Below are 26731 nucleotides of genomic sequence, written 5' to 3' on the forward strand. Positions count from 1 at the left end.
AAACACACATTATTTTTTCCAAAAGTGAAGTGTCAAACTGCTAATGAAACAAAAATCACCAGACTTGACTATCCGATCCAAATGTATCATCTGATCTCACATTTTCCACCTCAATTGGCACAAACAAATCTTTTTAACCAGAAAAGAAATCAAGTCAAAGCAATTTTATAAAGGAATAGAATTTGTAAATAGCAGCTGAATAACTTACACTGAATAACGTACACTATATGGTCAAAAGTATAGGGACACCTGACCTTTAACTAACTTGTTGGACATTCTATTTGAACACCATGTGCACTTTTATGCACTTGCCACACATTTTTGCAGCTTTCACGTGCATGATAGTTGCTTTACCCATGGTGATGTAAAGCTTGCTTGACTGTGACCTCTGATCTGTGCAGCTTTTTAATGTTTTTGTTATTATAACTGGTAACCATGCACATAACCTCTGTTCTGAACTGTTCCATCTAAAGAATTGTGAAACCATCCTCAGTTTCTTGGGACATGAAGGACTAAACCCACTGCTGTGTGTTTTTGGTATTTTGTTACTGTGGTGTATTTAATATGCCTATATGATCTTAAAATTGATTTTTAAAAACCTGAGTGTTGTGTTGCTGAATTTGATGAGGCGCTTGAGCTATTTTTGCTCTGATTCCCTGTCCAGCTGGTGCAGTGAAGTTCAATCACAAATACAGAACCAGATCCAGAGTTCGATCTGTACAGCCTTCAGGTCTGGGTGTCTAAAACATTCTTTTTATTGTTTGAAACACTCAGGTAAAAATATACATTTACAAGCATGTCCAGTAAATTATTACAAATAAAGCACAATTTAAACCCACCAAAAAATATTTGTATGTGTGTGTATTTTCTCCCTGTACGTGATACAGCTCAGTGTGGGAACCCGACACCAACAGGTGATAAGAAGCAGTCATAGAATGGATATGTGTCAGAGGGGGCAATTACTGATCCAGCTCTCCTTGATCAGATCAGGGGTTGTGCAAGTGGCAGCGGATTTACAGGATCAGTAATTGGATATGTCTAAATTGAATACAAAAAATAATAAAACAAACAAACCAACAAGTGTAATGGGAAAATAAAAACAGTGGCCAAAATAACGGAAACAAATGAACATGAATGACCCAAAAACAGCCGCAACAGAGAGTGTGAATAGAACAGGGATGGTGCAGAAACTAAATTTGGTCATCACAATATGGCAGTCTGCTCAGAGTGCCTGCGACAAAAAAGTACCAATAGCACCCAACCCCACCAACTGGTGTCCAAATGTGGGCCCTGCTCCAGTTCCCAGGGGGAAAAAAACATACCAGATTGAATCAGGCTTCAAAGTTCCAAAAGAAATCAGGTGCTCAAATCTTTGAGAAAGAAATGGTAATGAATAAAAAATTAACGACCAGCCAGGCAACTGTTCATTAAGAGGAACTGATGCGTCTAGCATATGCACCAGTATGGCACTTCTGCCCATTATAAATGGCAGTGCAGACTGGCATAGTTCTGTCGCTATGCCCCCTGCCGATCTGCAGTGACTCCTACTGTCTTGTGAAGGACAGGACAGTAACATCTCAGCCAACAAGGATGTTATGCCAATGGCAGCTTAGATAAATACACAAGAATACACGTATAATACACAAATCCCTGCTTTCTGGTTTTATTTATATTTTACTCAGTCCCAACTTGTTTGAAATTGGGCTTGTAGGTTTGGATGCTTTTAAGAAGAAAAAAACGAGGCCCAAGAATAGAGCCTTGGGGCACTCCAGATGAAAAAATGCATGATCAAGTAATAAAGATTTGTCTATTAGAGGGATAAAATAAAACACAGAATGTTAGCGATGAAGAAATGTCGAAAATGACACTGCTGAATCGAATGAATCAGACGTTGAGCTTTTTGTACTTCAATGTTGCTTCGGTGTCTCATTGCATTGCAATCAAACCACAAACAGCCAACGAGTGCTAATGGATATCGATCGTGTTCTGTGAACCACACAGAAGCTTTTCAGATCTTTATAAGCATTTTAAATTCTGCTCTGATGCTTCCTGTGGGTCCCATCGTTCAACGCTGAACTGCTCCTGAATTTCTTATCAATAGGTTCAGCACCTGAGCATCTCCCAGGAGAATTCTTCAGTAGTTCATTTGGCCAATTCTTACCAAATAATTATTATTAGTAATAATAAATGTGCGAAAATGCTATGAGCACCGGTAGATTTGGACTGAGTGTGGTGAACAGCATCTTCAGATCTTCAAACTTTTCAGCAGTGCTGAACAGTAATAAATATTTAGAAATACCACCACAGCAACAGTAATAACAATATTTTTAAATGAATATAAAACAAATAAAGGGTGTGGTGTAGCAGTAAATGACTCTAGCCCACTACCACTGGGATCTAGGGTTTGAATTCTCAGCAGTGCTCCCGCGCTGGGTTGGGGGGTTAGGTTGGAGGGATGGCCGAAAACCATATACAGGGTATTCCTGCTGGTGCTGCCCTGTGGCCATTGTTTCCGGACCTGCCATCTTCCACCTGATGGAACCCTGACCAGGATACATTCAAAGTGACAGATAGCAACACAGACTGCTTATAATTATGCAAATTTTACAAAAGACCATTTAAACATCCAAGCTAGAAGACATTTTTCAACAATCAGTTTTTTTGTGTTTGTTTGATTTTTTATTTAATTTTCAGCACTACCGCAAAAACTATACAGGGCAGGGTGCCGATGTATCACGGGGCATCACACCTACACACACACATCAAACATTAATTTGAAGAAGCCAATTCACTTTGTAAATGTTTTTAATGATGAAATTCAACCTGACAGAGGAACAACATATCGAACTATTCAGTGTGACTGAACAAGAAGATCAAACTCTGGTCACCAGGACCCATGTTGCACCAACGTACATTCATCACTCTCTCAACCCCCCAATAAAGAAGAAGAAACATACACAAGAACAAAGTGATGTGTTAGATTTTCAGTTTGAACTGAAACCATTAAGTTGGTTAAAATATTTTCATGACAAACACGTCCTGATTGTTTGAGAAAAGTTATTATATGTAAGAAATCTGTTTTACCACAAATACCTAAAACCTTTCAGCAAAATCTTTCTTATTTGATTGTATTTCATTTGATGTAAATAATAAAGAATATAACAACATTTTGATAGCAATTGAATACAATTAAAGCATTTAGATTTTTAAAGAAGCTTTTTTTTATAGCTTTGATGACCAAAAATATAAGTTTTATTTCAGAGATTTAAAAATGTAATTCAATTAAATATAAATCAATAATATTTTACAGCAAGTTGTTTTCAATAACAACCAGTATTTTACATTATTTAAATCAACTAAGTAATATCAATTTCAATATTTTGTTGTATTAAGTGCATACTGCAAAATGAATAACTAAACTGACTAGTGACATAACATTTATAAAAATGTAAAATATTTAAGAAATAAAATTGCAGCAGTTCAATATAAATAATTAAATATTCTGTAATTTATATCTGTAAGGTTTTGTATAAGGTTTGAAGATTGAAAGCAGCTTTATTGCACACAAAAAAGAAAGAAAGAAAGAAAGTTCAGTTATAATCTTGGGATCACTATGATGTTTACATAAACACTGGTTATAAAGTTCAGAACAGCTTCACTGCAGCAAATAAATAAAAAGCGCATTAAATGTTACCTGAGTTTGAGTCTGTGTATTAAATCCAGTCTGGTTATCAGCTCCCTCTTTTTCATCATCATCATCATTACTATTATAATCATTATTATTAGATTTTTAAATACCAGGACTTCTGGGCTGTTTCTTTAACCCACTACAGCAGCGCTGCTTCATTCTACACCCGCAGCGCTCACTCACTTCATCTGCGCATGCGCACCCTCCACCACCAGCAACATGTGGACGCGCTTACTCGCTGCGCCCCCGCGGGAACGCGCTTTATCCGGTCACTTCATAAAAGGAGAGAATTAAAAGAAGGTGGAGATGAACAAATAAGGAAGTTTTTAACCTCCTTTAATCCCATTAAAAAGAAAACCAAGTGAATATTTACATTTTTCTCTTCAGTACAGCAACACTGACATTCACAAAATTAGTTTAAAAAGCGTGTCAGGGTCTGTTGATGTCTTGTAAAATTGACTTTGACTAACCGCGTCATCCTAATCCAACACACACACACACACACACACACACACAGCCTACCTGACTTCACGCCTTTTTTTTTTTTTGCATTCTAAATTTGACAAACACACATTTGGCCGGAAGAGGGCGCTGTGGGGTCGTTTGTTTTAATACTCTTTACTGTCTAGTATTTAATTATTTCTATTATATTAAATATTAATATGTTACCTAGTATTATAATGGATGTTTTTATTATTACTAGCAGTAGTAGTGGTAATGGTAGTGTTGTTGCTGTTATTATACATACTGCATTGAATTCTAACAATCACCATACCAATAAAATATAAAATTGCTATTTGTGCCCATATAAATAAGATTAGTTTGGCTAAGCTGTAAGCATTGTAGTAATACAGTCTAGAATGCTCTGTACAGATCTCACAAAGCAGATCTTAGCAAAACCTCTTGAAGCATTTTTTGTTCCAAGATCTTCTGTATAAACAATAAGCGGAAGTTTGTCTGAAGACTAAAAGTAGTGGCTTTCAAACCCAACATCACTGCGCATTTCTTTTACCAATCTCTGCATGAACAACACCCACGCTGACCGAGGACTGCACTGGACGCCATCACTGATGACGTACAGCTGCTGACCTCTTCTGTTCACCAGACAGCGATTGATTCCTACAAAGAGCTCTGACACTAATTGAGGATCACGCTATGCTCTCTGTATTCATCCAGACAGTAGAAGAGATGCAGCGGCAGATAGGTGCCTTTTAAATGACCTTATTATTCAGACAGACAATTGTCTATAGACCGAATAGGCAAGCAGCACCACTAAGATTCAAACCCAGGTCTGCCAAATATATTTTCACCCAGCAAATATTGTCATCGTCATCAACAAAAAAAACGAAGTTCACCAGAACTGAGCAAAATACAGCAGTGCATTTCTTTACTCCACAGATGAAACAGTCAGTTATGTGTTATTTGGTTTATTTTATTATTCAGTAAAAAATATTTAAAACAGGCACACATACAGGACATAAACACAACACTCACTACACACCCCAGACCTACAAAGATCAGACTGTAAAAATATAGAATAATAAAGATAGATTTATTATAAATGCTGTCAAAATCATAGATATTTCATTAGTAATATGATATATGGTAGGGCACTTATCACCGCTGAGATCCAGGTTTGAACCTCAGAGCTGCTATGGGCCAATCAGACATCTTACACAGACATGATTGGTTTATGTCTTAGAAAGGTGGTATGGATTGGCACCCTGTCCAGGGTGTTCCTGCCTTGTAGGTATTGACACCCCTGCATTTAGTACTTTGTACTACCTTACTTTTCTAACCTAACCATAAGGCCCAGCTCAACCCAAATTCTTTCTCCATCCTTTAGAATTCTATATTCACCTCTTGTGGATTTTCTTCTTCAGCTCAGCCCAAGACATTTAAATGGAGTTTAGGTCAGAGGACTGGAATGGTCATGAGAAAAGCTTTGATCTGCTCCCATGAAACGTTTACGTTATTTACGTTCTTCCTGCACAAGCACTGCAAATGGAGTTTGAACCTTTTCCCAGTTGCTGCAAAAACAGAAATGCAGCCTCTGCTGGATGAATGAGGTGCCTGCACGAGTGGTGGAAGATTCACGATGAGGATGAGGACATAGTGTGATTCTTCATACCACTACTTAAAAGTAAAAAGAGGCATCCGGTGACTGTGCATCTCTAAGCAACAAGCTAGCGGTGCACTAAAACGCCCAAAAATCCATTATGACACTTGGGCTAACAAAGTTCCCAGGGCACTTAACAAAACAACCCCAACAGTTTTTTTTTTAAAGATCAACAAATGTTTGTGTTCTCTCTCACACATTCTCTGTCACACCCTATATTTATACCCCAAGAAAACAGGAATGGGCTCAGTGGTTAAGGTACTGGACTAGTAAACAGAAGGTTGCCGGTTCAAGCCCCGCCACCACCAAGTTGCCACTGTTGGGTCCCTGAGCAAGGCCCTTAACCCTCAATTGCTCATCGTGTTCCACTCACTGTGTAAGTCGCTTTGGATAAAAGCGTCTGCTAAATGCTGAAAATGTAAATGTAAATGAATGCATTTAACAAGGGTGCCAATAATTCTGGAGCTGACTTTATACATCTGTCTTCATACTAAAGCAAGCCTGATTGTCTAGTGGTTGTAAATGTTCCAAATGTGTTTGGTGACGAGGGAATGGATTAGAGACCTGCAGGACTCCCACAGGCCTAGCTCACAGGGGTGGGCTGCAGGAGTGGGCACAAGTCAAAACAACTGGGTAAATGAATAATAATAATAATAAATAATAAAAAATAATATGAAATGTCAGGATGAACATGGTGGGAAGTGCTCTGTGCAATTAGAACAGGTCGGTGAAACTGATTCTGCAGGCAGGAGCAGGATAAAAAGCATCTTTGCAGACCAGATGTGAGCAGGATGCAGACAGGATGTGGAAAAGATGCGAGCCTAACAAAGTCAGTACTGTTTGAGACGGGATGTAAATGGTACATTATCTGCTGGGCAAAGGAGGCAATTTGAAGGCAGAGAGAATAAATGGGTAAAGAAATACTCATAAGTCAGGTATAAAGATGGAAGATGACCACCCTCATGCCAGTGAGGAGTGGCACAGTGGGCAGAAGTTGTAGTTGGTGATCTCGTGCTCGTAGGCGCAGTGTTTACACACACTGCACATCCAGAACTGGTATTCACTGATACTCTGACCAGTTACTATACATGTAGGCAACTTCTCCTCCGTACTGAAAAACACAGGAAGTAGGGGCAGAGTAAGAGACAAAAAGAGAGAGAGAGAGAGAGAGAGAGAGAGAGAGAGAGCATTAATAATAATAATAGAGTAAACGTAACATTAATTACACTGCTTTGGTAACAAACACTATATGGCCAAAAGTATGTGGACACCTAACAACATCCCATGTCCGCTTGCTGGATTTACCATTCCAGAACACTGGACATTGATATGAAAGTGGTACTTTGTGGCCTGCACTTATCTGGGAATATTTCAAAATGTGTCTGTGGAAATTTGTGCCTCTTGAGTCTATAGAGCAGTGTTTTTCAAACTTTTTTTCAAGCAGCCCACATTTTGTCCATGATTTTTACCGTAACCCAGGCCACACAAAGCAAAATCATCAAAGCAAAATATACTTAATTAATGAAAATGGTGGCAAAACTGTTCCTACTGTGGTTTACAAGATGTAACATAAAGCCTCCACAAGGTGCGTGCGTGTACAAGTCAAAATTTGTTTATTTAATTATTATTATTTTTCTCTGCTACCTATTTTTTGGCTCGTGACCCTTAGGGTTTAAAGAACCCTGCTGTAGAGCATTTGTTAGATTGGGTGCTAATGTCAAACAAGAAGGTCTAGTCACCAATCATTTATTTTGACAGCATTAAGCAGATGCTTTTGGGTCCAAAGGGACATACAGTTGTAACTCAGGGGCCCAGTGGTGAGGTTTAAACCAGAGACCTTCTGATCAGTATAACTAAACTGAAGTGAAGTGAATTAACCTGTGTGGAACATACCTGTTGTCCGTGCTGTCCGGCTGACTCCTGCGAGTGTCTTTAGGAGGATATTTGGTGAAGATCTGGAGAGCTAGTTCCTCATACAGCTGCCTCTGTTCAGCGCTCAGACTCTCCAGAGACTCCAGCTTAATGAAGGCGCGGGAGCACGTAGCGAACGCCCGGTTAGCTGAGGAGCACACGGCTAACAGGGAGTAGATCTCCACCGCTGGGATAATGTCTTCATAATCCCTCAGATGGAGAACTGGAGAAAAAGGAAGTGGGAGAGGAATCAGCTGCTGAATTCTTAACACCAAGCACACACACTATATAGCCAAAATTATGTGGACACTTCTTAATTATGTCAAATCAATTAAATACAACACATATTCAAATTTGTGGCAACAGTTCCTACACAGAAGCCCTGACCTCAACTCACTCACCCACTTTCGTAACCCGGGGGGCACACAGGAACACCCTGGACGGGGCGCCAGTCCATCGCAGGGCAGACACACATACACACACACATACCCATTCACCTATAGGGCAATTCAGTGTCTTCAATTAACCTGACTGCATGTTTTTGGACTGTGGGAGGAAACCGGAGCTCCCGGAGGAAACCCACGCAGACACGGGGAGAGCATGCAAACTCCACACAGAAAGGACCACCTGGGGATCGAACGCAGGACCTTCTTGTTGTGAGGCAACAGTGCTACCCACCAAGCCACCGGGCCGCCCCCTGACCTCAACTTCCACTGAAAATCTTCGGCATGAAATTGGAACTTTGATTGCGAGCCCGAACGTCATACCCAACAGCTGTGTTGTTGGGACGTGTCATTTCAGTGCTGAGAATGATCCACCACCCAAACATTAACTGGTCAGTGGAGGTTCCAACTGTGTGTGTATGAGCAGCAGATGTGTACAGTGTACAGAGCAGCAGATAAGCTGCAGTCAGTGGTTGTATACCCACAAAGTTCATCTGTATGGCAGACGTAGCTTATAAAATAATAAATGAATTGACAAGGTACCAGATTGATGTTCCTAATAAAGTGCTGAGTGAGAGTTTTTCTGGTTTTCTATTTTTTCTGGATGAACGAGTGTGTATTTTGTGGTATGTTTACACTGATCTGTGTTACCTGTATTCATTGAAGCCTCCACATTGCCGCTGTACAGTTGTCTCTGTGCCAGCAGGAAGTAGTGATAAGCCTCGGCTCCTCGCCATGCGTTATCCACGATTCGACTGTCTGAAGAAGAGGCGTCCTCCTCCAGCAGGCCCGCCAGAGCTGAAGTAGCCTGCCGAAACATCCACATACAATCCTTAACAGGACTAGAAAGAAACCAGTTACCTTCAATTAAGGTGGTACAAGCGGCAGAGGGACTTGAAAACGACTAAACTGGAAGATAAGTGTTACCTCAGATTTTTTGCCCTTGACTTTGCTTTGTTGAGAGTTTTTGACCTGAACGTGGTAGTTTTCCACCAGCAGGGCAGCCAGAACATACAGCTTCTTCACTCTCAGTGGCCTCGTCCTCTTCCTCGCCTCTTCCTCCGCAACCTGGAACAAGAGGAGATTTTACTCACTTTTTTATAACTGTTGCCGAAAACCACTCCCAGTTAAATAATCGTGATGACAATCAATCTGCTAGTGTGAGGTAAGGGCTGACATGTGCTTCCTCTAGGTATTCTAAATATCCAATCAGCTTGTCAGTAAGATCTACTAGCTAATCAAAATGCAAAAGGAGGATTGGTCAGAACAACACCACATCTTGTTTATTTATACCATTGAGCCATAAGCAGAGTTTCTATATCATACCAAAGAAAACCATAGTGAGCAAGCCTGTGTGCCAGTCCCTAAATAGATGGTTCTGCCAAAAACCTATTGCTCAAAAATTTAGTGCCTGTCTGCTTCCCACTAAGTGTCATTCTGCTCCCGGCCACTCCTGCTCTGTAGATGCTTTATTCACCTTGAACATGAGTTTTGCAGCATCCAAGAAGTGGTGTGCTTTCCTGTAGAGCTCCACCGCCTCCAGAGTTTTCTTCTTGTCCAGCAGGTGAGATGCGTACCTAGAGAGCAGAGGTCCAATCTCCTTCATGTTGTGGTTCTTAGCCAGTTCTACAGCTTTGTTCCACTGAAACAAACACACACACACACTTAAAACTGAACAGTAATGCTTGCCTCTTTTTACAAAAGGTTTCTGTATATTGTTTGTATGTGTCTGTATATAAGTTTTGCATGTAATAAACTATAGGATCCATAATCAAAATCTACTTCAAACTGTCATGTTGTGGGTCACATCACGTTTGTGGACACCTGACCGTGGGCAATAATATGGAGCCTCCACTCTTGTAGAAAGGCTTTCCACAAGACTTTGTAGTATTTCTGTTGGAATTTGTGGGCAAATTAGTGAGGCACTGATGTTGCTCAAGAAGGTCTGGCTGACAGTCAACATTCCAATTAAGTCCATAACCATAATCCATAATTCCATGTGCATCTACACATCACTGTGAGTGTCCATCCTAAATTCCATCATGACATAGCCTGACTGTATTGATGCAGATGCAGTGTGTGTAATTGTCCCTCACCTGGTTTAGATGCACACAGGCGTCCACCGCTGCTTTGGGCTGGTTACACCTGAGATAGGAACTCACTGTCTGTTCACACATCCCCACTGTTACAAACATCTGTCCAATCTCCTACAACACACACACCACACACACACACACACACACACGTCATAGCATGTTCCTTCTTTCCTGTTAAAGCTCTGTGGAGGAATCATCTGCGTCAGAGGAGGCATGTGCTAGCCTGAACCCCTCATTGACCAGCGCGAGTATACTAATGCATTCTAGTCATTTGCACCACTTCCTGCGCTGGCCAACGACAGCCACAGACTAGACACCCACAATGCCCTCCACAGACCATCCACCACTTGTGCAGGTTAATGCAGACTTGCGCCTTTTAGATGCCCGGCCACACAGATAGCACCGCAGAGATTCGAAATGGATCGGTGGTGAGAGTATTAGACTGTTTAACTTAATGCATTTACAAGCTTTAAAGCTTTTGTTTGTTTACATTTCTTTGCACTGTTTTATGTGAAATTTTGGTCCAGATACTTGACTGACACACTGCTGAAAAGCTCAGATTGTCAGCTCATCAGCTCATTGTTGTACTTTTATAATAAAAATGCCATTACATTAAATGATTTCCATGTTTGTTACACACATTAGACAAAACTAAGGATGAATTATAAGGAAAGAGACCAATAAGTGAAAGAGGTAAGTCACCGGTAGCAGCTTGTGGTTTTCTGGTAGAGAGTTAGCAAGCTTCTCCAGGCCTTCATAATCTTCCAACATGTAGTAACACTCAGCCAGTCTCTCCTGATTACGACCCTGAAGATAGTACTGCACTGCATTCAACCTGAACAATACATCACACATTAATATTTTCATCAACAGCACATACAGTGAAATCCAAACCAGGAGCACGAACTCCTGTGCAAGCAGATTTACAAACAGCTCTATAATGGGCCCAAATAAAAATAAATAAATAAAAACAAACCATCTGACTGAAGAGCATCTACTAATGCTGATCAAATTCATACTCATACTACAGTGTATGCCCATATGCCTAAAACCAGTTGAGTTGGTGTTTTAGTTCAGCAGGTGTTTCAGTTAAGTTCAGTTTCCGTCCGCTTTTCCTGGTATGGGTTGCGGTCAGCCCAGACCTCTATCCCCTACCACAGATTTCAGACACACCCATCATTAACAGGTGTATAAAATCAGTTATATAACCAATCTCATGTAGATGTCCAACCGGCACCACTGGGGATTAGAACCCTGGATCACAGCATGAGTTGGCTAGCGTAATGTACCACTGCGCCCACCTCGCAAATGGTCGTTTAACTAAATGTGCACCACTAATTCCTTTAAAAACACCCAAATTTGGGGTGAATGGGAAGAAGAGGTTGTATCAATGCACATGGTTTGGTATGGGTGTGAGTGAGGGAATATATGAGTGAAGCTCTATACTACAGTAGCGCTGCGTCAGGGTGTGTTTCAGCCTTACTATCATCATTAGCCCAGGACCCACCACAGCTTTGACCAGAATAATTGGTTTGTATAAATGAATGAAAATCCCATGCTTTTTTTTACCATTTCTGTCTGTCTGCAAAGTAATCTCCGATGGCATTGTAAGCTTGTTCCTGCAGGGCATCATCACAGTCTCCTGATCCACTGCGTAACAACTGTAGCACCCTGAACCAGTCACCCAGCTTTATCCTTAAACTGATGGCCAGGTCCCTGCCAAAAAAAAAAATCTTTAGATTATGTTTTTGCATTTGTACCTTTTCTTCCAAACAAGTCATATCCAGTTCCCAAACTGTAACTGACCAGTTGCAACTGACCACTTGTCTCCTCTGCCAGAGTTTCACAGAGAGAAGTATCACGTACACGTACAGAGATTCACATACTGCTATCCGTGAATCATCCATCACTCACGCAGACGCCTGGAGCCGGGCAGAAGAAGCGCAGCTGCCACAGCGATTAGAAGCCTGTTCAATCTTTCTGTCTCAGACACAGCCAATGATGTTTGTGTAGGTGCCCGGTCGATCGATAGTACAGCAGTGATTCGAACTCAAGCTCAAGATCTCAGAGGTGGTGGGCTAGCACATTAGATCCAAATTGTAATCTTAGCTGTGCTATTGACCGGCCACACACCTACACAGACACAGCCAAAGTGCTTGACCAGTCGATGGTCCTCATTGCTTCTGTAACTGCGACCTCTGCTGGCTCTCTGATGTGCCTGCATGAGAGATGGTTGATATCAGACAGAAGTGATTCTCTAAAAGCGATACATCAACGGTGTTTTGTCCACTCTGCTTGGACAAACAATTCCAATTCTGTCAGGTTTGTTGATGCCATCTCACAGCTGTAATGGTTAATTGGGGTGTACCTGCGGTCCATGTCCAGGTACATCTTCTCAGCCTCCTCGAAGCGGCTGAAGTACGCTGCCACCTCGGCCTGCTTCATGTTCTCATTCTGCAGCTTGGCCACTCTCTTCACCAGCTCGATGCCCTGATAGTCTTTACAGCGTACAAACGCCTGCTCGGCCATCTTCAGCTCCAGCTTCTGCAGAGCCGCCTCCGCTAACAGACGCCTACAGAGCCGGGAATCAAAGTAAAATTACTAATTATAATTCATCTTTATGTTCTGTTCACTTCTCACAATTACCATTTTTCTTGTTTTTTTCCTCTCTTTAGCCATCAATTTTGTCATTTCCGATTCACAACTCTGACTCTGCTGCTACTTGCACAATGCTAGATGAGATCAAGGTGAGCTGCTCTTATGGTGGAGCGCATGCTTTGAATGTAGTAGGTCCAGCTTAGATCCCCTGCATCTCCAGCTTGTAAGAGATGTTATAGCCTAGTGGTTAAAGTACTGGACTAAGTAATCAGAAGGTCACTGGTTTAAGCCCTACCACTGCCGGGTTGCTGCTGTTGGGCCCTTCAGCAAGATCCTTAACCCTCAATTGCTTAGACTATATATTGTCACAGTACTGTAAGTCTATTTGGATAAAGGCGTCTGCTAAATGCTTCCTTCACATGACCATTTACAATTTGTGCTGTGTCCATAGAGATGTTCTGCAGTGCTTTAGATCGTACCCTCAGTGTGCCTCAACAACAGTTCAGAGGGCAAACGCATGACCAAACAAGTTTTCATGAAGGTCTTTCATACATTCTCGTGCTGCCAAGAATGACCTATGAACTCGTGGGAAACTCTGGACCAAGACGGGGTTCTAGCATAGAGAAGTAGGTGAACACATGTACAGTCTTCAGCTTGTACTCAGTAAGATGATTTTTCCTCTGAAAGCTCTGAAATTCCTCTGTTTGCTGCGAGAAGTGACGAGAGCACCATATATTAGGGAGAGGGGAATTTTCGGCAGCCGCCGACACACTCTCACAACGCTCACGGAAATTACACCGCGCTCACATGCCGCAGACATCCCACTTGATGATCTAGCATTGACGCCAGAGCAACCCTGAGGAAAGTGCCCATTAAGAAGTTTATACAGAATTCTCTATTCCTCGTTCTTCTATATGATGTGCACAACATGGCCGAAAGTATGTGGACACCTGACCATAATGTTGTTTGATATATGCATTAATGTGCATTACTGTGTTTTAATATGAAGTCTTCTCCACCATTTTTTGCAGCAACAACAGCTTTCGCTTTTCTGTGTTGGCTTTCCACAGAATTTTTAAGTATTACATTTATTTTCATATACCAAGTTATCCTGGTCAGGGTCGTGGAAGGTCCGGTTCCCCTGGGAAACACTATGCACAAGGCAGGAACACCCATCACCCTTCCTTATATATAGACATTAATGTCCTTATATATAGACATTACCCCTATAGTACCAGATTCTTTTTTTCTATTTGGTCAAACATGCATTTGTCATGTCAGGTACTGACGTCGAACTAAAAATCTTTAAGGTGTTTAATGGAATAAACTTTATAATTAGGAGGGGTGTCCACATATTTTTGGCAATACAGTGTACGAATGAGAATGAGGTATGGCCATACAGCTCTTGTCATATAACATTTACACTACACAGAATGACATTCTGTTGTGTGTGATCAATCCAGCGTACCAGAGGCGTGGGTGAGGATTATCTTCTATGAACTGTGAAGCGTCTTCTATTCCCACTTTCTCAATCAGCGCCCTGCTGTCCCTCAGGGATCGGATCTCAAAGTTGATCAGGTAATCCTTGTTCGGTCGATCAGGATCCTGACAGTCAAACGCAGTTGTGTTTAACGCAACAACGTTTCTTCTGTTTTTGGTAAACAAAAAACAGCCAGTAAAACACCTACCTTCATGATTTCATCCAGAAGTACAGACTTGATTTCCAGATCTTCAAAGCTGCAAATAAATCCAGATGTTTGGATTGGTTCCTGCATTAGAAACATGAAATAAAGAGAAAACCTTAGAATCTTCCATTTCATTGGTGATGAAATAAACAGTTTTAATATAAAGTGACAGCAAGAAATCTGAGCCAGGGCTCAAGTTTCAGTGGGGCCTGCAACCTGGTTAGGTGGGCTGGGGAACCCTGGCCACTGCAACAAAGACTTCTGTATGCTGACAGTGTAAAATAACTGTAAAAAACTGTAATAAAAATACTTTGACATTAATAAAACAATAATTTCTTACCTCTGGGTCCAGATTCCTGAAGACATACATCCTGGTCTTCTCCATCATGGCAAACAGGTCAGGGTTATCATTGGCCCATTTCATATCCCAGACATCTTTGCGCTCAAATTTGGATGGATCCCCTGGTGAAGCCCCTTGTTCTGAATCTCCAGACGAGCCATGTGGCACAACATCAAAGAAAGTCAACACACCGGTCATGTCGATGATGGCCAGGCGACTAGGGAGACAAAACATAGACATTTGAATGCTGTTATAGCTGCATAGTCAGGTGTCCAAATACTTTTGGCCATCAAGTGTATGTTGTTTGTAAGTAATAGTATCAGTGTCCACACCTGGAGTTACAGTTGAGAGAGAGCTGATAGGCTCTGCAGGTCAGAGAAAACTTCTGCAAAAGGCTGACATTGGGTAAGCTGTACTTCTGCAAGAGCCCAGACTCACGACCCTGAACACACATACATACACACACACACACAATAGTATTATTAGTTATATACACAGGTAACAAGTTATTCATATAAAGAAGCCAGCGACAGGACGTTTGCCTTCTAAACATTCTCATACAAATGCTGAATGATTTTATGGTGGGATTCCTGTTCCACAAGGAATAACAGAGGTCATCTAGAAAGGGATTGTTTAAATCTCTATTTGTGGTTTCCTTCATATTTGGGAATATCTGCACCACAGGAGGCATCTGGTCCTATAAAACTGCTTGTCAGTTCCACCAAATGCTTCCTGTACCATTATCATAGTTCAAAGAGATCCTTTGGCTTGCAAACATAAATCTGATTAGAAAATGCTCAATTGCATGGCTAAGATGGATCCAGGTTGTGTGCTAATTACACCAACAAAAATCTGCATTTCAGGGACCAACTTTTCAGAACACTTTTAGTTTTCTCTTTTATAGCTGATGAACGTTGTCATAGCTGCAACATTTTACTGCAAACATACATTACATACATACCACTATGAGGGTTTTGTCTGATGCTGTGATGCAACAGATCGGATCTCTGGTCGTCTGAAAGCAATACAAATAAATACATAAATAAATAAGATAACAGGGACACTCGTAATTCACAACGTCCACATGCTCAGAGGCACACACACTTTCTATGTACTATATGGACAAAACCATCAGGACACCTGAACATATGCCTTGAATTGCAACTCTCCCTCTTTCCCTGAAGACCTTGGAGCGTGTCTGTGGGAGTTTGTCCCCTTTTAGTCAATAGAGTCAGTGAGGTCAGGCACTTATGTTGGAAGAGAAGGCCTGGCTCGCAATCCAAGATTAACTTATCCCAAAAATTTTCAGTTGAGTTGTCGCCACAATGTCAAAAGCATTAACCTTCAATCATTTTTAAAGATATGTTAGCAATGAATGTGGCAAAATTTAATAAGGAGGGAAGTCCACATACTTCTGGCCATATAATGTACTTTCTATGTACTTTCTATCTACGTTTTACACTGCATGACCAAAAATATGTAGACACCTGACCATGAGTTTAAATGTGCATACATACAAAGTTGTGCCCCTTTACCCCTTTCCGTGCCTATAAAAGCCCCCACTTTTCTGGGAGGATTTTTATAATATTTTGAAGATGAGTCTGTGGGAATCTGTTTCCATTTGGTCAAAAGCAAAAGAGCATGAACTACAGGATGAAATTTCTGCACCTAAGAATTAATATGTGTCATCATGCTTTTGGCCACATACTTTTATAAAAATAAGTTTGCTAGATGCTAACACAAGTAAAAAGTGTGAAAAGCCAACATAAGTGTTTCAGTAATGAAGACAAAGCGTGTGTGATGAGCACTCACTGTCTGGGCTTTGGCAAAGTCGAGTGCCCCGTCACTAGTGCTAGATGGACTGTCATCAATGTGGAAAACCCTGCAGAAGGGGTGCATTAGAGAACAAAGAAAATGTTTGTTTTTATTCATTCTTATAGACTGGATAAGGGACGTGTTTGCTCTGAATGTGTCTGGCATAAAAATTATTGGACAATTACATCTGGCGGCCAGATGCATTGAACCAATTGACAGAGAAAAGGCAGACTGATGATGAAACAGAGGCAGCATTATATTTGACTTTGCTGGAGTGCATAATGGGAAGCTGCTGGCACAAGACTGGGTATATGTGGGTCGGTCTGGTTTTGCACATAGCTATGAACTGAACACTTCTATACACCTGCGGTGTCTGAACACACAGTGTCAGTGTGCTGATGGACAGACAGGCAGGCAGGCAGACAGACACAAAAGTCTCCAGCCTTTTTTTAAATTATTCCATGTCAGTTCAGTGAACTCAACTTTCGCATACAACTAAAGTAAGGAGGGGGAAAAAGTAGTGCAGCACTACAAACTGCATCCTTGATGACCAGGTTTGCATAGCTTGCCTTCATTTGCACAGCATCCCTACACAACAAACAACCCATTCTAAGACATGGGAGAAATACAACACAGCCCCCACCACACCCAATCCCTGAAGCTTTCTGTCCTCTGACCTTTCCCGGCCCTCTTTTCTGGTCTTGGCAACTTTGTTGATCTCCAGAGCAGTGAGCTTCTTGGCCACACGGTACTGCCAGACATAAAAAGCCTCCTTAGAAGCGGCGATGACATGAGTCTTTGTCATGGTTACAAACAGAGGGTCTGCAAACACAGGGGGGAAAAATCATCAATGTGCATGATCATTTTAATCATTAATAGTTTCCAGAAGTGGAACATTTGCTTGATAATATTATTTTTTTTAAATCAAATACACATCAGGACAGCGACACTATAAGCAACCAAGCCAGTCCAGCAAAAGTCAGTATACAGTATCTCACTGACTACATTCAGCCCAGTCCTGTGGCAGCCCCAAAGAAAAGTTTACAGGATGTATGGCATGTGGACTGGAATTTAGCACAGTTGCTGTGAGGAACTGGGAAAACGATGAAGGAGAACAGGTATTCTAGGAAACCAACAGAGTCAACAACGTTTTATGCATGAGATACTGGAGAGAAGAAATTAACACAATGATCTTAGCTGAGAGTTTTACAAAACACTCCTATAAACATGTCTTTTAACATGTCCTTTACAGAAAGATGCAGTTAGTTTGTTTGCTTTCCCCCTACCATGTCATTGTGGAATTTCTATGCAGCAGATTAGTGTAGCCGCTCAACTGACATATTGAAAGCTACGACTTTAGGCTCACTAGATCTTTTGGTTTATATGGTTGATGCCTGGCGAAATTCTGGTTGGCTACAGTTCTGCAAAATGACACACAGCTGTTCCAGAATGCAGAGAACCTCACCAATGTCGATGTATTTGGAGTCCAGTGGGGTCCCAATGGAGTTACACAACACCAGAACATACTGCAGAAATACACAGAATCAACAAATAAACATTTGATTTGAAAAAAATAAACACTTTGCCCTGACCATGCCTATCTACAACATCTTTTTCTGAATTTTCCCCCATTTCCAATTCTCGATCCTGAATCCACTGCCACTTACACAAGCCCTTATCTGATCAAGAAGAGCCAGGTCACCACACACCCCCTCTGACGTGTATAATCTGCAGCCGCTTCTTATCACCTGCCAGAGTTGGGTTATCATGCAGAGCCGTATCACATACAGAGAGTCAATGCACCATGTGACACGCTACCACCACCATACACACCCTTGTGCAGGCACCTCGATTGCAAATCACATTGAAAACAAGCCCAGTCCAACCCTCCATCTCTCCAACATGGTCAATCACATTTGTGTAACCAGGTTGGTGGCTCTGCTTGGATTCAAACCAACCAGTTACTGTACAACTCTGTAGTAGTGTACTTGTGTGTTCGACCGCTGCACCACCCAAGTGTCCTACAAGATCTTTATTAAACTGTATAATCCCTTTAGATTCCACTGCCAGTCTGCCCAACAATACAGAATGGGAACCTAATCCTGTGGTATGACGGTAAAGTTTTCGCTTAACCATTTATCTTAAATATGAACTTTGAAATATTAAAACAATCCTTGTGATTAAGGTTTGTTCCTGCCTGATTATGCAGGTGAATTAGTCTTGGCATTCTTATGTAAGTGATTATGTAGAAATTTTACTAAGCCTGATTAAGATAAATTATCCAAGTTAGCTAAAAGCTTCCTTTAATTGTTATCTAAATGAACCCTGTAGATCCAGGTGTGTTGACAACTTACAGTGGCTGTTCCAGCCTCAAGATCTGCATCCTCCTACAGGTGAAGGCAAACAGAAAAGAAGAAGGAAACAAAGTTGAGGAGTGCTCACTGACACAAGCTGGTCATGAAATGACAAATCTGAAAATCAGAATGATCAGGATCAGTGTACCAGTAACAGTAGTGTGTGTATCAGTAGCAGTAGTGTGTGTACCAGTAACAGTAGTGTGTGTACCAGTAACAGTAGTGTGTGTATCAGTAGCAGTAGTGTGTGTACCAGTAGCAGTAGTGTGTGTATCAGTAGCAGTAGTGTGTGTATCAGTAGCAGTAGTGTGTGTACCAGTAGCAGTAGTGTGTGTATCAGTAGCAGTAGTGTGTGTATCAGTAGCAGTAGTGTGTGTACCAGTAACAGTAGTGTGTGTACCAGTAACAGTAGTGTGTGTATCAGTAGCAGTAGTGTGTGTACCAGTAGCAGTAGTGTGTGTATCAGTAGCAGTAGTGTGTGTATCAGTAGCAGTAGTGTGTGTATCAGTAGCAGTAGTGTGTGTACCAGTAACAGTAGTGTGTGTACCAGTAACAGTAGTGTGTGTATCAGTAGCAGTAGTGTGTGTACCAGTAGCAGTAGTGTGTGTACCAGTAGCAGTAGTGTGTGTATCAGTAGCAGTAGTGTGTGTATCAGTAGCAGTAGTGTGTGTACCAGTAACAGTAGTGTGTGTACCAGTAACAGTAGTGTGTGTATCAGTAGCAGTAGTGTGTGTACCAGTAGCAGTAGTGTGTGTATCAGTAGCAGTAGTGTGTGTACCAGTAGCAGTAGTGTGTGTATCAGTAGCAGTAGTGTGTGTAGCAGTAGTGTGTGTACCAGTAGCAGTAGTGTGTGTATCAGTAGCAATAGTGTGTGTACCAGTAGTGTGTGTACCAGTACCAGTAGTGTGTGTACCAGTAGCAGTAGTGTGTGTATCAGTAGCAGTAGTGTGTGTACCAGTAGCAGTAGTGTGTGTACCAGTAGTGTGTGTACCAGTACCAGTAGTGTGTGTACCAGTAGCAGTAGTGTGTGTATCAGTAGCAGTAGTGTGTGTACCAGTAACAGTAGTGTGTGTATCAGTAGCAGTAGTGTGTGTATCAGTAGCAGTAGTGTGTGTGTGTGTGTAGCAGTAGCAGTAGTGTGTGTATCAGTAGCAGTAGTGTGTGTATCAGTAGCAGTAGTGTGTGTGTGTGTGTAGCAGTAGCAGTAGTGTGTGTATCAGTAGCAGTAGTGTGTGTACCTGTGGGTGTGAATCATCTGCTTTAGTAGCCAGGATGCAGAAATCTCCACAGGTTTTGACCGACAACAGACACTTTACATACTTCACAAACTTTTCATTGTTCTTGGTGTCCCAGAACACCACGCTGTACTCCAGCCTGTCTGGCCGAGTGTAGGCATATACCACTGTGTTTAAACAGTAACCCCACTAAAGAGAGAGAGAGAGGGAGAGAGGTATTTCATTTGAAATAAAACTGAAATAAAAAGTAAACCACAGCAGCATATTTCCTCCCTAACCAAAGCAATACGTAAGATGCCATGTTTTCGTTTGTGAACGACACTATTCTCGTAACAGATGGATAAATAAATAGCTTCATGCTAGCTACTTACATTTAAAACTAAGCTTTAAACCATGTTTTTTAGGGGTTTGGAGACTCCTATCCTCCATGCTGGCCAGACGCCAGGCAACCTTACAACATACAATCCTACAATATCAAACATACTGTGCCCTCTATGATTCACAATCTCAGTGAACAACAGTGTTTATGTATCATTTATGTTATCATTAAAGGTTTACCAACATTTTGTCACCGATGTTTAAGGACTGAATGTAATCTAACATATTTACCTTGTAATCAGGTCTGATGTTGGCAAAGTAGATGAAGGAATCTACAGCCAGGCCAATCCTGAGTCCTCCACCTTCCCATGATACCGCAGTCATCTGCTTCCCGGGAACCTTCAGAGTGCGAAGGTGCTGCACACCAGAGCAGAAAGGAAACAATCAAGAAAAACATCTCATACAATGGCAACTTTTAACTACACGTTCCAGGATTATTGGCACGCTTGGTAAATATGCTACAAAGTCGGAAACGCTGGGTGGCTAAAACATCTGAGCTCCATAATTGAGGTTTATGTACAGTGTATCACAAAAGTGAGTACACCCCTCACATTTCTGCAGATATTTAAGTATATCTTTTCATGGGACAACACTGACAAAATGACACTTTGACACAATGAAAAGTAGTCTGTGTGCAGCTTATATAACAGTGTAAATTTATTCTTCCCTCAAAATAACTCAATATACAGCCATTAATGTCGAAACCACCGGCAACAAAAGTGAGTACACCCCTTAGTGAAAGTTCCTGAAGTGTCAATATTTTGTGTGGCCACCATTATTTCCCAGAACTGCCTTAACTCTCCTGGGCATGGAGTTTACCAGAGCTTCACAGGTTGCCACTGGAATGCTTTTCCACTCCTCCATGACGTCATCACGGAGCTGGCGGATATTCGAGACTTTGCGCTCCTCCACCTTCCGCTTGAGGATGCCCCAAAGATGTTCTATTGGGTTTAGGTCTGGAGACATGCTTGGCCAGTCCATCACCTTTACCCTCAGCCTCTTCAATAAAGCAGTGGTCGTCTTAGAGGTGTGTTTGGGGTCATTATCATGCTGGAACACTGCCCTGCGACCCAGTTTCCGGAGGGAGGGGATCATGCTCTGCTCAGTATTTCACAGTACATATTGGAGTTCATGTGTCCCTCAATGAAATGTAACTCCCCAACACCTGCTGCACTCATGCAGCCCCAGACCATGGCATTCCCACCACCATGCTTGACTGTAGGCATGACACACTTATCTTTGTACTCCTCACCTGATTGCCGCCACACATGCTTGAGACCATCTGAACCAAACAAATTAATCTTGGTCTCATCAGACCATAGGACATGGTTCCAGTAATCCATGTCCTTTGTTGACATGTCTTCAGCAAACTGTTTGTGGGCTTTCTTGTGTAGAGACTTCAGAAGAGGCTTCCTTCTGGGGTGACAGCCATGCAGACCAATTTGATGTAGTGTGCGGCGTATGGTCTGAGCACTGACAGGCTGACCCCCCACCTTTTCAATCTCTGCAGCAATGCTGACAGCACTCCTGCGCCTATCTTTCAAAGACAGCAGTTGGATGTGACGCTGAGCACGTGCACTCAGCTTCTTTGGACGACCAACGCGAGGTCTGTTCTGAGTGGACCCTGCTCTTTTAAAACGCTGGATGATCTTGGCCACTGTGCTGCAGCTCAGTTTCAGGGTGTTGGCAATCTTCTTGTAGCCTTGGCCATTTTCATGTAGCACAACAATTCGTCTTTTAAGATCCTCAGAGAGTTCTTTGCCATGAGGTGCCATGTTGGAACTTTCAGTGACCAGTATGAGAGAGTGTGAGAGCTGTACTACTAAATTGAACACACCTGCTCCCTATGCACACCTGAGACCTAGTAACACTAACAAATCACATGACATTTTGGAGGGAAAATGACAAGCAGTGCTCAATTTGGACATTTAGGGGTGTAGTCTCTTAGGGGTGTACTCACTTTTGTTGCCGGTGGTTTAGACATTAATGGCTGTATTTTGAGTTATTTTGAGGGAAGAATAAATGTACACTGTTATATAAGCTGCACACAGACTACTTTTCATTGTGTCAAAGTGTCATTTTGTCAGTGTTGTCCCATGAAAAGATATACTTAAATATCTGCAGAAATGTGAGGGGTGTACTCACTTTTGTGATACACTGTATATGATTAAAATATTTTAATATGATTAAAATATTCTTTATTATATTGTGTTTTAACTCTATATTTGTATGTAGCAGTACCTCTATATACTGTATCTCTTCATTAGTGTATTTTATATTTTTTGTATGACTGTGCAATATGTGTAGACTTCTGTGTTTCTGCTGCTTTAACAAAACAATTTCCCTCATGATTAATAAAGTACCTATCTATCCATCCATCCATCCATCCATCGATCTAATTAGATGAGCTGTCCTCATACTTTTGCCCATGATTCAGGTATGTAGGGTTGAATTATTTTCTCACCTCTCCAAACGGTGTGTAGAAATTTAAAATGTTTACATCTTTATCGCCTGCCGGGTTCCTGAGGGACCCGGCTATAGCAAGAACACTGCCACAGTGGTTCCACTGGATGCTGGCAACATTCATACCGGTGTCGATGATCATTGGGTCTACACACACGCACATACACATAAACACACACACACACATACCAGAATAAAAAAATGAATGAAAAATAGGAAACAATGTCCATACTTGCAGCATTCAGTGTGAAATTTCTTTCCCAACTAGCCCCCAGACTGAGACTGGTCGGGTTGCTGTGTGGAGTATCAGTGAATACATTGCAATATCAAGCACCAGAGCTGGATTATGGAATCTTAGTCTTTCTATAATCCAGGTATCTTCACTTACTGTCGTCATTCTCGTAGCGCATGACCTGGCAGCGGCCGTTTTCATAGCAGATAGCGAGACAAGGGCAGTCAGGCTCCATGTAGCCCTCTGTACCGGCGTACCAGTGGATCCCTGCGATGCTGATGGACCCAGTTACATTCATCAAGCAATGCAAGGTCATCTTCATCTGATAAAATCACAGAGAAACACACAGAACAGGAGAAAATATTTAGAAAAAGAAAAACAATGTGAGCTAAACTAAGCGTGACTGACTTGCTTAACCAGAGGTTCTCTGGGTGTGGTACGAAGCTCCACCAGGCAGTACATGGACATTCTGCATTCTGCTAGTTCTGTTCTTTTCGCCTGCATGATGCAGGTATACACAGGGTTCACCCCAGCAGTGCTATCGGTCGGTTGGGCATCTCCATACAGGAATGAATGGCAATGCCTAAGGGGTGGGGGAAGTATGGTTGATGGATTAGCATGTGGGGTGTGTTGCTGTATCACGGCCAGTGATTCTGCGGAAACTGGACTCACTGTGACGCTAACCAGGATAAAGTTGTGGTAAAACATAAGAATGAAATGAATGTAGTTCGTGTACTAACAATGAAGTTGCCTTGGTTGTCGTAGATGTGGATTTCTCCATTGGCCATTCCAAACAGCAGGATCTTACTGTCAGGAGACCAGGCAACGTGAGCCAGTTGGATCCCCTTCAGCTCCTTGCCCCAAATTCTGTTTCCTACAACAGGTACAGGTAGATACAGTGTTCAGTAAGTAGTACAGTGAGAACATACAAGCACACCTGCACATATCGAAGCCTGGAAACAATGAAAGGATAATTACAATTACAGGACAATGATTTATAATGGTTATAATTATTTGTCTTATTAAAGTAAACTCACCGTCCACGGATCCCACAATAACAGCACCATCTTCATACACAATGCAGATCTTCTCTCCATCAGCGTTCCAGCTCATGCTCCTCACCACTGACTTATTCCTGTTATTAATCATCTCCTCGTACCAGGAGCCTGTTCAACACAGAGCAAGCCAAGCTTATACATAAATCATGCCACAGGATAACAATAATAATACACCCCACAAACTCATAACCAAGGGTCAATGCAGTGCAGCCAGTTCACATTGCACTGGGGAGGTGCAAAAAACAACACACAAAAACAACCTGACAGACTGTGACTGGACACAAGATTTGAACCCAGGTACCTGAGTCACATGCTGTGGTGCAGCACTCAATCAAAGCATCTTGTTTGGCAACTTCATTAACTACATTAGGGGCTTTTAATGCAGACAAAAAATACATCTACGTGCCCCCTGCAGTACCAACATGGTAGCCTGAACTATAACTCACCCTTGTAGAGCATCCAGACTATGATGAGGCCGTTCTGATCACTGGTGGTGAGTTTCTGGTACTGCTCGTTCCATGTTATTACCTGCACTGCACCTGCACAGCAGCAGAAATCACAAAGCATTAGGAACAGCATGGAGAACAAAGTACTGATAGTTATATACGTGTGCCAGCTTACCACTGTGACCTTCTAGTGTCTGGTTCATGGACAGGTTACTAGGAGCTGCAAGACCTTTCAGCCTGGCATCATCTTCAGAGGGGGACAACACGGAACAGATTATTTCAACATGTAAATGAAAGATCTTATTCATGTAATGTATTTACAACCAAATTTTGTGTCTTAACAGACCTAATTTAGTGTGCTTAAGATTTATTCTTTACCCAGTAGAGATTCTTTTTCACCAGCTGTAATTGCAGGGTAAATAATAATAATACATTTTGTCAGACATTAAGCTGGACAATTCCTAACCACACTGCTGTTCAGTTGCAAACAATGTGTGTGTGTGCGTTCACCTGTTTGAATTTCCAACTTAAGGACCTTCAGCAGGCCCTCGTCTCCTCCACAAGCAATGAAACCCTGGTTTTTGTTCCAGGACACACATTTCAGCCTGGTGTTGTTGGGAATGGCAATCTAGACATAAAAAATATCACCAATTTTTATCAAGCGCCATACCTTAAAAGTCCTTAAAATGCCATGAATTTCAGTTTTGACTGAGACTACATCTATACCCACAGAGCTGATAGAGGTGCTCTCAAGCTCTGTAAGTATTTTTCAAACTGCACACTTCTGGGATAATTAATAGCAACCCAGAGAGCTTCTACTGTGATATTTACTGCTATGATGTTCGAGACATAAAATATGAAACCATTTTCCTATTTTGTCACTGATGCATATGCAATTTGGGCACCAGTTATTTGTTCCTATTACAACTCTGTTGGTCGGCTCCTGTTGCTTTTAAGACTAACGTGCTAAATGTCTGAGCACTTTTCGTCATCCAGCTGTGATTGTGATTCAGTCCATTTAAATTCAGGTTGTTTTTTTATCAGGTGTTTCCATAATTATGTAAACCACCTGAACATGGCTACAGCTGAGGTTGACAGTTGTAAGGACAGGTATTTCATTTCAGTCTTGGGATTTATTTGAATGATTTCTACAATTGTTGTTGTTTACTTTTTACATGGAATAAGTGTCCCTTCACCAGAAGACCCAAACTGTCTTGTTAAGCTGAAAGAACAATGTATCCATGTGGTCAGATGTAATCTAAGAACCAACAAGTTCTAATCTGTTATTAATTAGGGGCTGCTAAAACACGGTCACTAGACAGGGTCACTGTCCACAGTCAAGTAAACTTTAGATCTCCATGAACTCAGAGGCTGACATGTAGCAACAAAAGAGTTAAATTTCAGCATAAAATGACCTTTTGGATTTGAGCTGTCAAGAGACCCCTGTTCCATGTACTTTTCAAAATCAGTGCAGTCAAACTGGCCTTATTTATATGGACTTTTTATAGGGTCATCAGCTGTAATCGAACATAATCTCACCATAATAAGCAACTTGGAGGCCATGGTACACATTTTAACTACATTATAAACACTATTAACAGCAGCAAATAAACAATCGACTCACATCAATCCTAAAATAGCCAAGAAAAACACATCAACTTCATAGATAACAAATCTACAGCATTAAAACTATCAAAAATATGAACATTTACTACATATAAAATATATTTCATCCTAGGAATAAAAGTTTTACCTTCTTACTGAGGTAAATAAACATCACCGCTAGCACTGTTAGCTTAGCAACTGAACTCAAATATAATTAAACAGATTCCCTCTTGCGATGTGGAAACATAAACACGCAATAATATAA

At 41.5% G+C, this 26731-nt stretch overlaps 1 protein-coding gene across 1 annotated transcript; it reads right to left on the reverse strand.

Moving 5' to 3' along the window:
* Positions 1-5099: 5099 nt before the first annotated feature.
* Positions 5100-26692, reverse strand: wdr35 (WD repeat domain 35). Its single transcript, XM_062995698.1, has 28 exons — positions 26615-26692; positions 25372-25489; positions 25037-25108; positions 24862-24954; positions 24395-24523; positions 24098-24231; positions 23514-23679; positions 23127-23272; positions 20894-21019; positions 20288-20473; positions 19050-19082; positions 18161-18221; positions 17373-17517; positions 16693-16762; positions 15842-15895; positions 15213-15322; positions 14881-15097; positions 14544-14624; positions 14324-14460; positions 12626-12829; positions 11827-11973; positions 10960-11092; positions 10258-10368; positions 9639-9803; positions 9089-9229; positions 8813-8969; positions 7701-7941; positions 5100-6918 (listed from the first exon to the last, which is right to left on the reverse strand). The coding sequence occupies exons 1-28, from the start codon at positions 26636-26638 to the stop codon at positions 6768-6770; spliced, it is 3552 nt and encodes a 1183-aa protein (XP_062851768.1). The 5' UTR covers positions 26639-26692; the 3' UTR covers positions 5100-6767.
* Between the last annotated feature and the right edge of the window lie 39 nt (positions 26693-26731).

Source organism: Trichomycterus rosablanca, chromosome 5 (assembly GCF_030014385.1).
Source record: "Trichomycterus rosablanca isolate fTriRos1 chromosome 5, fTriRos1.hap1, whole genome shotgun sequence".
NCBI lineage: Eukaryota > Metazoa > Chordata > Actinopteri > Siluriformes > Trichomycteridae > Trichomycterus > Trichomycterus rosablanca.